This window comes from Pseudoliparis swirei, chromosome 9, assembly GCF_029220125.1.
Source record: "Pseudoliparis swirei isolate HS2019 ecotype Mariana Trench chromosome 9, NWPU_hadal_v1, whole genome shotgun sequence".
NCBI classification, from domain to species: Eukaryota; Metazoa; Chordata; class Actinopteri; order Perciformes; family Liparidae; genus Pseudoliparis; species Pseudoliparis swirei.
Window position 1 is genome coordinate 1,808,225 of NC_079396.1, and position 19,919 is coordinate 1,828,143.

At 48.4% G+C, this 19,919-nt stretch overlaps 1 protein-coding gene across 1 annotated transcript in view; it reads left to right on the forward strand.

Moving 5' to 3' along the window:
- Window positions 1-19,919, forward strand: part of LOC130199752 (kelch domain-containing protein 8B) — a 59,601-nt gene that overhangs the window by 15,282 nt on the left and 24,400 nt on the right. Inside the window, exon 2 of the mRNA XM_056423489.1 lies at window positions 1,051-1,535. Within this exon, the coding sequence (XP_056279464.1) occupies window positions 1,145-1,535 (391 nt within the window). The 5' untranslated portion in view covers window positions 1,051-1,144. The remainder of the gene's footprint in view (window positions 1-1,050; window positions 1,536-19,919) is intronic.

Here is a 19,919-nt window from a genome sequence, read left to right on the forward strand (position 1 = left end):
AGGTTTGCCCTGGTCCAGCCCCTTGATATGCTGCTATAGGCTTATAGCTGCCGGGGGACGTTTAGGATGCACTGAGTACCTATCTCCTCTCCTCTCTCCTTAGGGATGAATGTTCATCTCTCAATCACACGTTACTAACTCTGCTTTCTCCCCGGAGTCCTTGTGACTTCACGTCTCATGGGGTCATCGGACCCTATGAGACGGCATAGATCCTATCTGCCTGATGGATCATCGAGGTCTGGGTCGTGGAGTTCCTGCTCCTGACTACGCCACTGTCCTGTTGAGACTCCGCCCACTGTTGAGACTCCGCCCACTCCTCCTCCCCACCGCCATCTGCCTGATGGATCGTGGAGGTCTCCATCGTGGAATATGCCTACTATGAACTATTCATACACTCTGTCATATTCATTGAATGTATTTTAACTCTAAATCTGTCCTTCTGGTCACATGACATCTATTGCACCTGTCCATCCTGGAGAGGGATCCTCCTCTGTTCTCTCCTGCAGGTTTCTTCCCTTTTTTTCCCCCTGAAGGGTTATTTGGGAGTTTTTCCTGGTCCGATGTGAGGTTTTGGGGCAGGGATGTCTATGTGTACAGATTGTAAAGCACTCTGAGACAAATTTGTAATTTGTGAAATTGGGCTATACAAATAAACTGAATTGAATTATATATAATTAGAATATATATCGTGTGGACAGCAGAAGAGGAATTGAGTTAAACACGTAGAGGACGCCGAAACAATAGACACAACATCATGAAGTCAGAGTATTGAGAAAAAGAACAAAATAAGAAAGAAAGAAAAATAAATAAATAAAAATGCATATGTACATGTGTGTGTGTGCACGCGTATGTGAGCTTTTTAAAAATTATTTTATTAAAATTGTTATTAAAAGAAACAGAATAGATTGAAGATGGCAGATGTATATGTATGAGCGTATGCAATTACATTTCTCATCTCGTCTAATAAGCCTTTAAACTCATGAATCCGTGACTCAAACTAAATTCATCCTCCGATTCCTCCATTTAATTCTGTGCCGTCTCTTCCTCCAGGTCGGACCCCGCCGAGGGAGCTTTGTCCTCTCCGAAAAGCCACCCCCCCCCCCCGGTGGGTGATGGTGTGGCCCCTCCTCTCGGTCCCGGAGACATGCCGGTGCAGGAGATGGCGGTGAGTCCCGTCAAGTCGCTGTACTGGGAGCGGTTCCCGCCCATGTCTCAGCGGCGCGTCTACAGCACACCGCTCTACCACGGGGGGCTGCTCTACGTGTTGGGGGGCTGCGACGAGACGGGCGCCCCGCTGGACAGCGTGGAGGTCCTGGACGTGGAGAGCCGGGCGTGGAGCCAGCTGCCGCCGCTGCCCACGGCGCGGGCCGGGGCCTCGGCCGTGGCCCTGGGGGCCCGGGTGATGGTGCTGGGGGGCATGAACCGGCAGCAGACCCCGCTGGCCTCGGTGGAGATGTACCACCCCGACGAGGGCAAGTGGGAGACCAGGGCCAGCCTGGCCCAGCCCTCCATGGGGGTCACCACGGTGGAGAAAGGTAAGCCGCTGCAATGCATTGTGGGTAATCCATTGATGTGGCAGAAGAACACCAACAGGTGGCAATGTGGGGGGATGCTATGTGTTGTCTACACACAGAACCATGAGGGTTCTTCAAAGGCTTTGTGGTTCTACGAAGAACCATGTCTTCCTTTGAGGCACCTTTATAGGTTCTTTGAAGAATTCTATCAGGAAATGGTTCTTTAGAGAACCCTGGTTTGAAAGGTTCTTTGAGGAACCAGATATGGTGCCTTAAAGAACCATGTGTCAAAGGTTCTATGAGCCACCTTTATAGGTTATTTGAAGAACTCCTTAAAGAAATGTGTGACAAGTGTGTCGCTGTCACTAGTAGGTTCCCCCCCCTAAAGCACCAATAAGCCACAGCAGCCAGAGGGATATTCGGTAATCGTCTTTATTCCGACAGCAGACTGTGTCTCTGCTCTGCATGTCCCTCTCCCGTCTTCAGTCCATCCAGCTCCTTTTGAAGACACAGCCTCGCAGATACACACACAGATTGTCATCAGCTGGTCTGATTGTCATCAGACCAGCTGATGACAATCAGACACCGTTCCCTGAACCACACCCCCGCTCCACCCACTCTGCAGCCGAGCCTTAACACCCCCCGCTGCCACATACCTCCACCGCCCGACTTAGGCCGGGGCAACATCCGGCCTAACCTACTCCCCCTCCCCATGAGAGCGGGAGAGGAAGTCGGCCACGACCATCTGTGTACCCGGCCTATGGATCACCTTGAAATTAAAAGGCTGCAAAGCCAGATACCACCGAGTGATTCGGGCGTTGGTATCTTTCATGCGGTGGAGCCATTGGAGCGGGGCGTGGTCCGACCAGAGGGTGAATGAGCGTCCCAGGAGGTAGTAGCGCAGGGAGTCGACCGCCCACCGGATGGCGAGGCACTCCTTCTCCACCGTGCTGTACCTGCCTCCCTCTCCGACAGCTTGCGGCTGATGTACAGCACGGGCGGTCAAACCCCTACCTGCTGGGACAAACGGCCCCAGCCCTCTGTTCGACGATCGGTCTGCAGAGTAAAGGGAGAGAAGTTAGGTGTGGAGGAGCGGTTCCCCACAGAGAGCTTGCTTTACCTCCTCAAACACCAACTGGCACCGCTCCGTCCACTGGACCGGATCTGAGGCACCTTTCCGGGTCAGGTCAGTCATGGGGCTGGTCAGCTCCGCAAAGTTCGGGATGAACCGCCTGTAATAGCCCGCCAGCCCCAAAAACTGCCTCACCTCTTTTTTAGTCAGGCTGCGATGGCGGCGGTCTTGTCCACCTGAGGCGCACCTGCCCGGCGCCCAAGTGGTACCCCAGATACCGTACCTCCCTCCGTCCAACTGCACACTTCCCGGGTTGGCCGTAAGTCCCGCCTGCCTCAGGGACTCCAGCACCGCGCCCACCCGCTGCACATGCTCCGCCCAGGTGGTGCTGTGTATGATCACATCATCCAGGTAGGCGGCAGCATATGCAGCGTGCGGACGCAGCACCCGGTCCATGAGGCGTTGAAAGGTGGCCGGGGCCCCGAACAACCCAAAGGGAAGCGTGGTGAATTGGTACAAACCAAACGGAGTGGAGAAGGCCGTTTTTTCCTTAGACTCTGGCGACAGAGGAATCTGCCAGTAGCCCTTGGTTAAATTCAGTGTCGTAAAGAAACACGCAGTGCCCAGTCGGTCCAGGAGCTCGTCGACCCGGGGCATTGGGTAAGCATCGAACCGTGACACCTCGTTCACCCTGCGATAGTCCACGCAGAACCGAATAGACCCATCCTTCTTGACCACAAGAACAATGGCCCCCAGCCCTCTGTTCGACGCATCGGTCTGCAGAGTAAACTGTGGGACTCTTCTATTACCCCCATCTCCAGCATTGCAGCCAATTCCCGCTGAACCACCTTTCTCTTGTGTTCAGGTAACCTGTAGGGTCGTAACCGCACTGTCACGCCCGGAGGAGTCTCAATCTCGTGCTCTATGAGGTTTGTGCGTCCTGGAAGGAGAGAGAACACATCAGCAAACTGCTTTTGCAACTGGGCAATGTCTGTTTTCTGGGTCCCGGAGAGACGGTCTTCACAAAGGAGCGAGGCCGGATTGGTGGATTTTGGGACCTCAGGCCCCAGCTCCTCTCTCTCAGATACCGAGGACACCAGAGAAACAGACTCCGCCTCCTCCATGCTTTTAGGAGGTTGAGGTGGTAAATCTGTGTAGCTCCGCCCCTATCAGAACGCACCACCTCATAGTCGACATCCCCCACTCGCCGTGTGACCACAAAGGGCCCTTGCCACTTGGCGAGGAGTTTAGAGCTGGAAGAAGGAAGCAATACAAGTACCTTCTCTCCCGGTGTGAATTGTCTCAGCCTGGCCCCTCTGTTGTACAGCCGCTGCTGACGCTCCTGGGCCTGGAGCAAATTCTCACGTGACAGCTGACCCAGTGTGTGGAGCTTTGCTCGCAGGTCCAGGACGTGTTGGATCTCGTTTTTACTGGTGCTCGGCCCCTCCTCCCAGTTTTCTTTAATGAGGTCGAGCACCCCCCGCGGAGTCCTGCCGAACAAAAGTTCAAAGGGAGAAAATCCCGTGGAGGCCTGGGGAACCTCCCGTACTGCAAACAACAGAGCGTCAAGCCATTTATCCCAATTACGTTCATCGTCATTAATAAATTTACGGATCATGGACTTCAAAGTCTTATTCAGACGCTCCACCAGCCCGTCGGTCTGTGGGTGGTACACACTGGTCCGAATAGACTTGATACCCAGTAACCCGTAAAGTTCTCTCAGTGTTCTTGACATGAACTGGGTGCCCTGGTCCGTCAGAATCTCTTTCGGGATTCCGACTCGGGAGATGACCTGAAACAGCGCCTGCGCGACACTCTTTGCAGAAATGTTGCGCAAAGGCACCGCCTCCGGGTATCGTGTTGCGTAATCCACGAAGACTAACACAAAGCGATATCCGCGTGCACTCCGGTGAAATGGCCCGATGAGGTCCATAGCGATTCGTTCAAATGGAACCTCCATTAATGGCAAAGGGCGCAAAGGTGCCCTCGGAATGGCCGGAGGGTTTACCAATTGACACTCCGGGCAGGACGCACACCAACGGCGCACATCCGCCCGGATGCCCGGCCAATAGAATCGGGTCATTATCCGGTCCAGAGTCTTATCATATCCCATGTGACCAGCCATTGGGTTATAGTGAGCCGCCTGGAAAACCATTTCCCGGCGGCTCTTCGGCACCAGCAACTGGGTGCTTTCCTGCCCTGTGTGAGTGTCACGGCTCACTCTGTACAGTCTGTCCCTGATCAATGTAAAGTGCGGATATGGCTGCGCTGCGTCAGGGTGCACCAGCTGACCATCAATTCGTATCACTTGGTCAAAGGCTGAGCGTAGAGTATCGTCTCGAGACTGCTCGAGTGGAAAATCTTCCATGGAGTGAAACTCGGGAGCCGGAGGAGTTGCCATAGGAGGCTCCTCCGGTTCCCCCTCCCCGTCTGCAGTGTCGGACAACCTCGCGTCACCGCTGAGCACGGCACACACCCCGCATGACCCTGTCTGCCGTGAACGCACCCCCGCAGCCTTCCCCATTAACTTGTCAAACCCTGGCCAATCGGTTCCCAAGATTAAGGGGTGCGTAAGGCGGGAGCTAACGGCGACCTTCACGTTATGCTTTTTCCCCCCGTATCTAATTTCCGCTGACACTATGGGATACTCGTGAATGTCCCCATGCACACACCTTATCTTCACCCACAATGCCTCCACCAATGCCCCTGGTCGAACCAGGCTCTGGTGGATCATAGACTGTGTACAGCCGGAATCCACCATTGCCTGATGTATACCCCCCTGGATTCTTACCGCAGCGGTATGTCGCCCCGGACCTGGGAGGCGTTGGAGAGCCGGCAACCCGGATCACCTGGCCCACCTCCATCCGCGGACACTCCCGCCAGACGTGTCCGGGCTGCCCGCACCTCCAACACTCCTGCCCTGGTGTTTGAGGGACTACCTGTGGGTTGGGAAGGGTGCCGGTGTCTGCTGGGGCCGGTGTGGGTGGCGTCAGGAGCTGCGTTGGCCTGGCTGGAGCCAGTGCGCCGCCGCTGTCCACCTGACTGCTGGGATAAACCGCCAGGTGGTCCTCTGCCAGAGTGACGGCAGCCTCTAGCGATGCTGGGTGGTGGCAGCAGACCCACGTCGACGTTTCGGCCGGCAGGCCCCCAACAAACTGCTCCAGTATCACCCGTTCTGTCACTGCCTGCGCCTCTCCTGTGCTCCCGGGCTGCAGCCACCTCGTCGCGGCGTCCCTCAGCCGTTGCGCGTAGGCAAACGGCCGGTCGTCGGGCCCCATCCTGGCGTCGCGAAACCTGCGCTGGTGATCCCCCGGAGTCAGACCCAGCCGATCCATCACCGCCTTTCGCACGTCCTCATAACTGTGGCGTGCTGCTGGGGGAAGCCCGAGGGCCGCAGTCTGCGCCTCCCCGGTGAGTAGGGGCAGGAGGCGAATCGCCCACTCCCCCGCTGGCCAGCCGCACGCCTCCGCCACCCACTCAAAAGTCTCGAGGAACGACTGCGCGTCGTCCCCCGCCGTCATTTTTCCGAACGCCACCCCCGCCAAGGGGAAAGGTGTGGCCGCCGCCGTCTGGGCGGCGAGCAGTTCCAGGGCGTGAGTCTGCTCCTCTGCCTGGGCCAGGAGCTTCCCCAGTGTCTGCCGGCCTGCCTCCGCCTGGTCCTGCAGCATTGCTGCCATCCGCTCCAGCATCTGCCCCAGCTGAATCCATGGCTGGGTTGGCTGATCTGGGTGCTGCTGGCTGCTCTCCATGTGCTTTGTTTTTCCCCAAAAAAAAGAAAAAAGAAGGGCTCCACGTTTGGCTCCAGTGTGACAAGTGTGTCGCTGTCACTAGTAGGTTCCCCCCCTAAAGCACCAATAAGCCACAGCAGCCAGAGGGATATTCGGTAATCGTCTTTATTCCGACAGCAGACTGTGTCTCTGCTCTGCATGTCCCTCTCCCGTCTTCAGTCCATCCAGCTCCTTTTGAAGACACAGCCTCGCAGATACACAGACACAGATTGTCATCAGCTGGTCTGATTGTCATCAGACCAGCTGATGACAATCAGACACCGTTCCCTGAACCACACCCCCGCTCCACCCACTCTGCAGCCGAGCCTTAACACCCCCCGCTGCCACAAAATGGTTCTCTAAAGAACCCTGGTTTGAAAGGTTCTCTGTGGAACCAGAAATGGAGCCTTAAAGAAAAAAAATGTGAAGGTTCTTTGAGACACATTTATAGGTTCTTTGAAGAACTCTTTAGGGAAATGGTTCTTTAAAGAACCCTGGTTTGAAAGGTTCTTTGAGGCACCAGAAATGGTGCCTCAAAGAACCATTTTTTAAAGATTCTATGAGACACCTTTATAGGTTCTTTGAAGAACTCTTTAAAGAAATGGTTCTCTAAAGAACCCTGGTTTGAAAGTTTCTCTGTGGAACCAGAAATGCTTCTACTATGGCATCCCTCTGAAGAACCCTGTTGGGTTCCAGATGCTCCTCCATGGTTCTGTGCTCCACCAGAACTCAGTCGTGTCTCTGTGTGCGATTCGTCTTCAAGGTCTTCGGCCTCCGCGGCGGCGGACTTCGCCGTGTTGATCTGAGAGATTTAAGGAAACGCACGAGTTTAAAAGCCTTCCTTGTGACGGCGTGAGGCCGTCGATGCAGTGAAGAGTTCACGATGTGACCTTTGCCCCCGAGGTGTTTTGGAGTCTCTTTCTTGGAGGTCTGCTAGCCTGTAGATGTGTGTGAGTAAATAAACATGAATCAACAACACGGCGGATGTGTCATCAAGCGGCTCGTGAACAACACCAACGTACTCCTGTGCAGTGAGGAATCAGCTGTTCCTTTGGGGAGAGGCTCCGCCTCCAGGCTCAGTCACTGTGAAGCTGCTGGTGATTTAGTGGCGTTGAAGGTCGATGGCGACGCTCTCCCAAAAGGGCCTGAGATCCCGATGATGTACATGGTGTGTGTGTGTGTGTGTGTGTGTGAGAGAGAGTGTGTGTGTGTGTGAAGGGGGGGGGGGGGGGAGCCAGGCGTCACGCAGTCTACCTCCGCTGAATAAACACACCGGACTGGACGCTCACCACCCAGACGGTTGTGTATGTTGGCAAAGACGAAGGAAGAGGGGGAAGAGGGAGAAGAGAGAGAAGAGAGAGAAGAGATGGAAAAGAAAAGAGAAGAGAGGGAAGAGTGGGGAGAGAGAGAAGATAGGGGAGAGAGGGAACAGAGGGAAGAAAAGGGGATAGAGAGAGAGAAGAGAGGGGAGAGAGAAGAAGAGTGTGACTAAGGAAACCTGAAAAAAAACAAGTGATAGCAGGCCATAAAAGGGGAAAAGATTTACCGAGAGATTTTAAATATCGAGAGAGAGAGAGAATGAAAGAGGGAGAGAGAGAGAGAGAAAGAGAGAGAAGGAAAGAGAGAGAGATAGAGAAAGAGAAGGAGAGAGAGAGAGAGAAGGAAGAGAGAGAGATAGAGAAAGAGAAGGAAAGAGAGAGAGATAGAGAAAGAGAAGGAGAGAGAGAGAGAGAGAAGGAAAGAGAGAGAGATAGAGAAAGAGAAGGAGAGAGAGAGAGAAGTGTGATGCACTTGTTGAATTCCTCTCCGCTGCAGTTTCCTGTGTTTACACCTCAGCTGGTGATGAATGAGTCAATGTGACCTTCAGGGTCACGGACACGCGGCGAGGTCACGTATGTGATCATATTCAGTCTCATGTAAGTGATCATATTCAGTCTCATGTCTGTGATCATATTCAGTCTCACATATGTGATCATATTCAGTCTCATGTAAGTGATCATATTCAGTCTCATGTAAGTGATCATATTCAGTCTCACGTATGTGATCATATTCAGTCTCATGTAAGTGATCATATTCAGTCTCATGTATGTGATCATATTCAGTCTCATGTAAGTGATCATATTCAGTCTCATGTATGTGATCATATTCAGTCTCATGTAAGTGATCATATTCAGTCTCACGTAAGTGATCATATTCAGTCTCGTGTATGTGATTATATTCAGTCTCATGTATGTGATCATATTCAGTCTCATGTATGTGATCATATTCAGTCTCATGTAAGTGATCATATTCAGTCTCATGTATGTGATTATATTCAGTCTCATGTATGTGATCATATTCAGTCTCATGTAAGTGATCATATTCAGTCTCATGTATGTGATTACATTCAGTCTCATGTATGTGATCATATTCAGTCTCATGTAAGTGATCATATTCAGTCTCATGTATGTGATCATATTCAGTCTCATGTAAGTGATCATATTCAGTCTCATGTATGTGATTACATTCAGTCTCATGTATGTGATCATATTCAGTCTCATGTAAGTGATCATATTCAGTCTCATGTAAGTGATCATATTCAGTCTCATGTATGTGATCATATTCAGTCTCATGTAAGTGATCATATTCAGTCTCATGTAAGTGATCATATTCAGTCTCATGTATGTGATTATATTCAGTCTCACGTATGTGATCAAATTCAGTCTCATGTATGTGATCATATTCAGTCTCATATAAGTGATCATATTCAGTCTCATGTATGTGATCATATTCAGTCTCACGTATGTGATCATATTCAGTCTCATGTAAGTGATCATATTCAGTCTTATGTCTGTGATCATATTCAGTCTCACGTATGTGATCATATTCAGTCTCATGTATGTGATCATATTCAGTCTCATGTAAGTGATCATATTAAGTCTCACGTAAGTGATCATATTCAGTCTCATGTATGTGATCATATTCAGTCTCATGTAAGTGATCATATTCAGTCTCATGTATGTGATCATATTCAGTCTCACGTATGTGATCATATTCGGTCACATGGAAGTGATCATATTTAGTCTCATGTCAGACACCAGATGGTATGTAATTACTGTAATTGGAGTCATGTGTGTTTTTAGTTTCTGGGGCAGAATAAAGGACAAGAAGTCGACCGCTCAGCGAGCGACGCTGTTGCTAGGCAACGAATTTGTTTTTAGACTAATCAGAGGGAGCACAGGACTACATGTACATGTTGGTGTGTGCATGTGTGTGTGTGTGTGCATAATTGCATGTGTGTATGTATTTGTGCGTGTGTGTGCATGTGTGCTTGGGTATTTGTGCATGTGTGTGTGCATGTGTGTGCATGTGTGTATTTGTGCATGTGTGTGCATGTGTGTGCATGCGTGTATTTGTGCATGTGTGTATTTGTGCATGTGTGTATTTATGTGTGTGTGTACATGTGTGTGTGTGTGTACATGTGTGTGTGTGTGTACATGTGTGTGTGTGTGAACATGTGTGTGTGTGTGTGTACATGTGTGTGTGTACATGTGTGTGTGTGTGTACATGTGTGTGTGTGTACATGTGTGTGTGTGTGTACATGTGCATGTGTGTGTACATGTGTGTGTGTGTGTGTACATGTGTGTGTGTGTACATGTGTTTGTACATTTTTCCTGTTCTGGTTCCATATTCTCGTCTTTTATTCATAATAAAGCTTCAATAACCAGGAGCTCTTTGAATGTTTCTCCGAGCAGCTCGTTCACATCAAGTCATCAAGTCTCCTCTCTCTCCTCTCCTCTCTCCTCTCTCCTCTCCTCTCCTCTCTCCTCTCCTCTCCTCCTCTCTCCTCTCCTCTCCTCTCTCCTCTTCCCTCTCTCCTCTCTTCTCTCCTCCCCTCTCTCCTCTCCTCTCTCTCCTCTCTCCTCTCTCCTCGTTAACGCCCTGAGCCGGTTCCTGCCTGCTGATCCTCTGGTGGTGAAACACTGCGAGCTTCTGCACATTCAGAACACGCTGAATGCGTCACTTCATGCCCAGAGCAACATTTATAACCTGCTGTGTTTGTCTCTTATTCATACAGAGATATGTTTTCATCGACCTCTGAGCACAGACGCTGAACACATCGTTTACCAGACGTTACTCCTGTGTTCAGATGTTTGGGCCTGAGCTCCGTCTGCTGGAGCCTTTGTTCATTCCCATTCAGGCAGACGTTACGCAACATCTAGGACGCGTTAAAGAGGGTCGGGTGGAAGCGTTTCTCCTTGTCCTCTTTCTGAGAGGAAGGACGCCTCCGATGGCTGTGAGTGGTCCTCTGCACCGTCACAGACAAAAGCTCCTCCGTCACAGACACTCGGCCAGCGTGTGAACGTCAGAGCAGGAGGAGGTGGAGGTGGCCTGAGAGCTGAGGTCCTTTATGAAGAGGGAACACGGGGAACACGTCTCATGTTCCCCGACGGGAGGGGCGTCTGGACCAAGACTCTGAAGGGTTGGAGCCGGGACCTTTGAGGCTGGAAACCTGGAGTGTGACGACGCTCCGTCGACGCCATTGGCGGCTCCTCTTCCTCCTCTTCCTCGCCCGGAGCCCCGCCGAGGCTTCAGATTGCAGATCAAGACCGACACGAACGAGAGCCGGCGGCCTGGCGGCGGCGAATCCAACGCACACTCGTGTTCCTGGATCTGGACGGGAAGGGGGGGGAAGGGGGGGGGGCTTTTATGTGCTCAAGAGGGAGAGGAGGCAGAACAACGAGCTGGAGGAGAGAAGGAGAGAACTGAAAGAAGCGACAAACAGAAGGAGGAAGCAGACGTCGGCTGACAGCGGCTCTGAGCCCACCGAGTGTTTGATGATGTCACAGCTTGGGGTCGCCGTCTGCAGCGTCTGCAGCGTCTGCAGCGTCTGCAGCGTCTGCAGCGTCTGCAGCGTCTGCAGCGTCTGCAGCGTCTGCAGCGTCTGCAGCGTCTGCAGCGTCTGCAGCCTCACTGACTTCTCTTCCCGCTCTGACATTGTTTTTTAAGGCCTGCCATGTTTTTGGTCCTGTGACTGTTCGACACGTTCCTCAGGCGACCAGAAAGAACTCCTCCCACGTTCAGGCTCATTGTGGAATCTGTTATCGTTCTTTTATTCCACGACATCGAGTTCTCCACTTGTTTTGAGGTACTTTATAGTTTACAGTGTATGCTACATTATACTCTACATTATACTTCTACTCCATCACATCTCTAAGGCAATTATTGTACACATATTACATTTTTAAAGCTTTAGTATTTACTCTTTAAGGGGGAGGGGGTTGATGTGTTTACTGTTGTACACACAGAGGTTTCTCTGAATGCTGATGCATTATATATATATATATATAATATATATTATATATATATATATATATATATATATATATATATATTATAAGAGGCTCGCAGTGCTGCATTCCTGAGCTTCCGTAGTGTCAGTGAACCTCTCGCTGAACGCTCGACTCCCACGGTTGACCGGATGGAGGTGGAGATCGTCGCGCTCCCTCGGTTATTATGCACCATTAAATATCATGTGAAGAGCGGCAGCACACACACACACACACATACACACATACACACACACACATACACACACACACACATACATTTGGGTGTTTTCCAGCAGGACCTTTCCAAGCAGCTCTTGTGGGATGCGAAGGCGGGGCCTCTTCACCCCTGGTTCTTTACCCGCGGTGTGTTTGTGGTCACGCCGGCGGGTTGAAGTCATGGTTCCGTTAGCTAGCGGCCGCGCTGCGTTTGGGGACTTGTTTCTGTAATTGGACACATGCGGTTTGAGCCGCTCTGCACACATCAGAGGATCCTCCAGTTTAAAAGAGCAGCTTCCCATTCTTCTCTCTAAAGACGATCCGTCTCTTTCCATTCCTCCTCTCGAATTAAACACCGTCACTTACATGGTGGGTGGAGCCACCTCTTCTCCCTCTTCTCCTCTCCGTCCACTCCGTCCTCTCTGTCCTCTCCATCCTCTCCGTCCTCTCTGTCCTCTCCGTCCTCTCCATCCTCTCTATCCTCTCTATCCTCTCTGTCCTCTCCATCCTCTCCGTCCTCTCTATCCTCTCCGTCGCCCCACACGTACCAACAGAGAGCTGTTGGAGGTGTCCTCTCTGAATACGGATGAGAGGCTGACCGTCGCTCGGGGGACGGATAACGATGATTGCGTTGAGAATGATGAACACTCGTCTGACAATAAGCTCTAATTCAATCGGCGTGACCGGATTCAAGGTCTGTACGATAACTGAGGTCGGGACAACAACAACAACAACAACAACAACAGGACAATAGTCTCTTCACAATGAAGAAGGGAGCTGCCTGGAGGCCGAAGGGGCGAAGATGCTAATATTAATGCAGTGGGAGAACTAAAGGGACACATGGTGAAAAATGGAGGGAATAAATATGAGTCCCTGTGGAGGTTGTTGACTTTTTTCTGCAAAGCAATGACTCATCGCAGCGAGAGAAAACCTGAAGCAAAGCATAAGCCGCCCTAAGATGAGATAAACGTGCTCTGATCCAGTCAGGGAGGAGAAGCTTTGTAAGAATCTCTGAGATCAATTCCCACCCAGAACCCGGAGCAGCAGCAGGGCCGTGTGTAGATAGCGTCATCATGCTAACCTCTAAAAACACGTATCCTCTAAGCCTCTGCTCGAAATAACAGACCCAGACTAAAACAAGTGTATATCCTCTACCACGAATAATGTTGGTGTTCTGATAAAGGAAACCCACGTGAGCTTTGGTTCAGATGTGTAAATATTAGTATATATATGTGTGACTGGTTCAGAGTAAATAAAGATGAAACACAGCAGAAACAGAAGTTTCAGGTTCGCCGAGGGAAAAAGAAAGAAGCATTTTCAGGATGTATATCTCTTGGAAGGATGCAAAGAAAATGTGTAAACTAACACAGATCAACATGGGAACCGTCTGCATGCAAAGTTTGACTTGTGAAGCAGAGGAAAGTTAGAGAGGTTTTAGTACGGAGCATTTAGGAGAGGTCTCTAAACTGGAGATCTGGGCTCATTTGGGCTCCTTTGGGCTCATTTGGTATCCCTCTGAGCCATTGGAATTTAAGCAACATTCAACAATATATATAATTGTAACATAATATAATACATTCCCTTATATAATATCTGGAGATGTATGGGGGGGGGGGGGGGCGTCGCCAACAGTGGGAGGGGGGTACATTCACAGTATTTATGTGTGTGTGTGTATTAGGGTATGCAGGTATGTGCTGATGTATCTTAATAAGCTCATTTGCATATAAGGACATTTATTCATGCATTTATTTCTACATTTATTTAAGCATTTATTTAATTAGTCCTATATTTATTCATTTATTTATTTATACTTAAGATATGTTAAGTTCTCCATAGGTTTTTGCATGTCTACCCGTATTTATTTATATAAATATATATACAGGACTGTCTCAGAAAATTAGAATATTGTGATAAAGTTCTTTATTTTCTGTAATGCAATTAAAAAAACAAAAATGTCATGCATTCTGGATTCATTACAAATCAACTGAAATATTGCAAGCCTTTTATTCTTTTAATATTGCTGATTATGGTTTACAGCTTAAGAAAACTCTAAAATCCTATCTCATAAAATTTGAATATTTCCTCAGACCAAGTAAAAAAAAAGATTTATAACAGCAAAACAAAATCAAACATTTGAAAATGTGTTTCCAGGTGTTTCGAGTTAATTAGACGATTCAAGTGATTTGTTTAATACCCTACTAGTATACTTTTTCATGATATTCTAATATTTAGAGATAGGATATTTGAGTTTTCTTAAGCTGTAAGCCATAATCAGCAATATTAAAAGAATAAAAGGCTTGCAATATTTCAGTTGATTTGTAATGAATCCAGAATGCATGACATTTTTGTTTTTTAATTGCATTACAGAAAATAAAGAACTTTATCACAATATTCTAATTTTCTGAGACAGTCCTGTATATATATATATATATATAAATATATTCTTTTTCACTTTATTTGTTATTGTTATGTTTTTGTCTGAGTACCTTTGTGTACCTACAGTGTGTACATCTTTTCCTTTGCATGTGCATATCTCAAAAAACAATAAAAGATGTTTATTGATATTCCAAACAAGAATGAGACGGCGGCCGTGTGGTCACCTTTCATATCAACACATACGGAGAAAATTAAATATTTTACAATCTCTGAAAGTATGATCAGATAACAATAGATCGGGAACAATTGATTTTAAAAAGCTGCTGTCACTCTATTGGACAAAGGCTCTTAATCAGGGGTATCTTAACCAATCAGGCGTGCTGGTAACCCATCACTGTCAAAACAAACCACGACTACTACTGTCTTCTATTTTATGAACTAAATAAATATCTGAGTCCTGATATGCAGTTACAGCCGTGACACCTTGACACCTTGTCACCTTGACACCTTGACACCTTGTCGTTGAGGAACCCCAGGGTGCTGAATTCGAGGCGTGGGACCCAAGAGAGGAGGAAGCAGCTGATGAGCCGTACCGTCGTCATCGTGTGAGTTCTGAAACAGAAACAAACTCACGTGAAGAGGAAACGTCCTGTTGCTTCATCCTGATGAAGAGGACGCTGCTCCCTCGTCTTCATCTCCTCTTCACATGGAGATCAGAGACTCCTCGGCTCTCGCCGTGCGGCGCGGTGGCAGAGGCTCCGCCTGCTGAGGACCAGAGGGAACGTTTGAAGACGCCCCCCCGTCTCTCCACAGGGGGGCGACGCCCTCCCCTCGCCGTGTAGATCACGGCCCACTAATGAGGCTCATTTGTCCTTCCTGTCTCACAGGAAGTGGAGTTGACCAGCCTCCACGCCGAAGGCCCGTTGGCCTCTGAAGAAAATACTTCATCTGAACACATGTTGACGGTTTAAAGATCTGTGGGTGTGGATGTGGGACGTCGGTTTGAAGCCCGGTCATCACCCTGAGACTCTCCTCTCCTCTTCTCTCCTCTCCTCTCATCTCCTCTCCTCTCATCTCATCTCCTTTCATCTCCTCTTATCTCCTCTCCTCTCATCTCATCTCCTCTCATCTCCTCTCATCTCCTCTCATCTCATCTCATCTCATCTCATCTCCTCTCATCTCTCATCTCCTCTCCTCTCTCCTCTCATCTCCTCTCATCTCCTCTCATCTCCTCTCATCTCCTCTCCTCTCCTCTCATCTCCTCTCATCTCCTCTCCTCTCCTCTCCTCTCCTCTCCTCTCCTCTCCTCTCATCTCCTCTCCTCTCCTCTCCTCTCATCTCATCTCCTCTCCTCTCTTCTCTCATCTCCTCTCATCTCATCTCCTCTCATCTTGAACCTGAAGCAGGAGGTGATGAGCGTGACGGATGTGACTCCTTCTCTGTCTTACATAACGAGTGTGAGCCACTCGTCCTGTGTTTACTCCTTAAAGTAATCCAGTACTCGTTGTGTGTGCACCGTGAGGCCCAGTGTCTCAACAGGAGGACTTTCACCCAGCAGACCCGAGTGTGTGTCGTGTGTCCATCACACACACACACACACACACACACACACACACACACACACACACACACACTGTTAAGGTTAAAAATAGCTTCCTGCTGATTCCCGCTGTCTCTTCTCTCCATTTTTTCCTCCCTACTTCTCGTCCTTGTAACATCACAGGAGACACTTTTAACAACAGGCTTGTTGTTGTTGTTATTTAATTTAACACAAGCTTCACTTCATCTGAGTGCTTCAGGCCGTCAGAGCCAGAGCTCAGGAGACGAAGATAGACAACGGTAATGTTCTGGCTCGATAGGCTGAAACACTCACACACACACATGCACAGACGCACACACACACACACACACACACACACACACCTCTGAGCCCCAGGTGTGCTGGCCGCCGATCGATTAATAACACCTTTATTACAGAATCTGTTCCGGGGATTGCATCATGTGTAATTAAATGATCTCAGACGTGCATTAAATATGAATGTGGCCTCCAGAGAAACACACGCGTGTAGGGCAGCACAGGGAATAAACGTGTCATACATGTCATACATGTCATATATGTAATACATGTCATATATGTATATATATATATATATATATATATATAGAAAGAGAGAGAGAGAGAGGAGGTGGAGGTAAAGCTTGACATCTCGCTGCTGAATAAATCTGAGGAATAACTTGTGTGCCTTTAGGATCCCTCTGGATGTTGAGGGGGAAGAAAAAATTATGTTTATTCATAACCTGGTGCTGCAAGAAATACTCAGAGAGAGATGTAGATCTATCGTGGACATATATATATACATATATATATATATATATATGTATATATATATATATATAGAGCTATATGATTGCAGCTGTGTTGTGTGTGTCTGCTAGATTCATTATTGATTGCAGCCCATTTTTGGATTACTTCTGTCTGTCTGTGTTTGTATGTGTGTGTGTGTGTGTGTGTGTGTGTGTGTGTGTATGTGTGTGTAGTTGTGTGTGTGTATGTGTGTGTAGTTGGGTGTGTGTGTCAGGAGGTCTCGGCTCTAATGAGGATTGTGATGTAAGGTCTCTTATCAGACTCAATAGGCCCCGCCCACTCCCCTCCCACCGGTTGCCAGTGCTACTCTCCCCCCCCCCTCTAAATGTTCTCCTTCCCACTGAGGAGGTGCGTTCAAAACATTTGTGGGAAGACAATGGAAACGTTACCGGGTGCAAACTTTAATCACAACGCCCTGGGATCAGATCGACGGGGAAAAAAGGAACAAATGTAACTTTTATATTCAGTAACTAACGGACAATCTTTGATCCATATTAGCAGAGACAGAAATAGTTATTGTGTCGCATTCTTTGCTTTTTATGCATCTAAATAACAATGAAAAACTTGGCTGCAACCATTCAACCACCCACGGTTCTCTTCATTCCCCTGTGTTAATTTATTTTTGTGTTTATTTATTTATTTATTCGTGAGCTGTTTAATGACTCAGGTGTGATCACAACATATTATATAGATATTATAATATATATATATATCAATATGTAAATATGTCCATCAGTAAATAAGTAATCACATAAACAAATCGTTATTTTTTTGCATTCTTTGTTTTTTATGTGCTTATTATTTGGCATATAAATCCACAAATCTGTCCTAAAGTAAATATAAAGCGTGTCAACATTCCTGTGTCCTTTGACCAATTAGCAGATGACGATAAGTATTTTGTGCGGTCGTAATTCGAGCGGCGGGCGGAGGGATACGGCCGCGGGGCGTTGGGTCTACTTCCTCTCTTCTGAAGTGTCAATAATTCATTTTTTTTGGAAGGGGTGACATTTGAAATCACGCGACAGCGAGGATGACACATGATAAAGGTTATCCCGCCTTTTTGTCTTCTTTTTTTTTTTCATTTTTTTTTCAGACACCGCCGATGTGCCCTTTAGCAAGGCACCCCCACTGGGGCAAATTAAAGGTTAACAAATGCTCAATACGGCCTTTTCCCGTGAGCCAATTAAACCCTGGCTGCCACTTAGCGGTACCCGGGTCGCCTTCCAACGGGCTCCAGTCCACCAGCACCGGAGTCCACGGCCCTCAGTCCCCTGAGAGGTCGATGCAGAGGTCACAGAGGTCACAGGGGTCACAGAGGTCACAAAGGACATGAACGCTTCAGGCATCGATGCAGAAATCAAGGTCCAACATCAGTAGAGAAAAAGAACCTCAGTAAAACATGGCCACTTGGGTCATGCTGGATCACGCCCCCAAAGGGGGAGGAGCTTAGAGAAGTCTTTGAGTACAGAGCAAGAGAAGAAGAAATATAAAGGAAGTGATTGCAGGTCCGTCTCCCATCACGCTTCTTTGTGGAGTTATCCACAAAGAAGCCCTTTGTTAAGGTTCTTTGAAGAACTCTTTAAGGAAATGGTTCTTTAAAGAACCCTGGTTTGAAAGGTTCTTTAAAGAACCAGAAATGGTGCCTTAAATAACCCATTTTTTAAGGTTCTTTGAAGAACTCTTTAAGGGAATAGTTCTTTAAAGAACCCTGGTTTGAATGGTTCTTCTATGGCATCACTCTGAAGAACCATTTTGGGTTCCAGAAGGCACCTTCATGTTTCTGTGGGTACCTGACAGAACCCACCTGCAGTCATCAGTCAGTAGACCTGTGCTCTCCCCCCGATGACCCCGGGGTCACACTGAGGCCTTCAGGAACACGATGAACAGCTCACCTCACGGCGTGTTCTGCTTGGGCCCGCCTCCACACGAACAGAAGCAATCTTATTTCTATTTGTTGATGTGAGATGTGATCTCTGTGTATCTGAGGCTGGTGACGGGAGATGTTTACGCTCTTTTTCATTAGTTCTTCCAGTCGACATGAGCCACTGTGTGACAGCTGCTCGGGGTTTGGGAGGCCGCTGCTGGAGCCAGACGGACTGAAGCTTGAGTGATAGGAGCCGCCCACTCCACAACCTTCAATAATGCAGCAGCTCTCGCCCACCCACCCTCCCCGATGACAGCCAGTCCGGGCCCTATTATTGGATTTAAATGCCGTATAATCATCCTACACGTTGGAATCGGTTCATTTTCGTGATCGTGACACAGGAAGTCTGCTGTGGTGAGATAAGAAAAGGTTTGAAGAGAGACCTCCAGGATGCTCGTGCCTAGTTGTGTACTCATTGTGTACCGCGTGACTGCGTGGGAGCAATGTCAGCTACCTGCGTTTCTACCAATTATACGTTTGAGTTATCTGCAGCTGAACAGACCCTAGTGGTTAGAGCCTCCTGGGCCTCGCCACCTTCAGGGCGGAGATCTCCACTGAAAGGAAAAGACTCGTTCAAGAGTCTTCAGGGGGTCTAAAGAATAGGACCAGCACATGTGACGAGTCTGGGACCCGGTGTTGTAGTACTCAAGGTCGGTCCTGGGAGACCACTTCTTTAGGGTCTCGTTCTCGTCTCAGAATGGACACTGGACTTTATATATCTGGATTGGGTCTCAATACAATCTAGTCTTGGTCTGGATTGGGAACTGACGCCAGATATAATCTGTTGTCTGTGAACTAGTGTTGTAAGAGTTTGAGGATAAAAGTTGTTTTTCTTCTTCTCTCACTTCACGAAATCCTTTGAAACCTCAGGACGGGGAGAACGTCGCCACCGTGGAGAAGCAGCTGAGCTGATGTGGATTCTTCTCTCTCAGCAGCAGCCCAGCCTTGTTAACAGAACATTATCCGTTTAACGACAGGATTACTGCCTCCATGCGGGCGTAATAACCCCCAACGGCCCCTAGGGGACCGTCAGCAGCCACTTGGCTGAGCACATCGTCTCCTGAAGGTGGAACTGAAGGAAGAAGCCTCTTATCTTTTTTTAAATTCTCATTTGTCGCATTAACCGGTTAAAATCCTCGTTGTTGGTTGATGGTGAAACAGAACATGTCCATTTCGGCTCGGCGAGGTATTACAGAGGTATTACAGAGGTATTACGGAGGTATTACAGAGGTATTACAGAAGTATTACATATGTAATACAGAGGTATTACGGAGGTATTACAGAGGTATTACAGAAGTATTACAGAAGTATTACATATGTAATACAGAGGTAATACAGAGGTATTACGGAGGTATTACAGAGGTATTACAGAA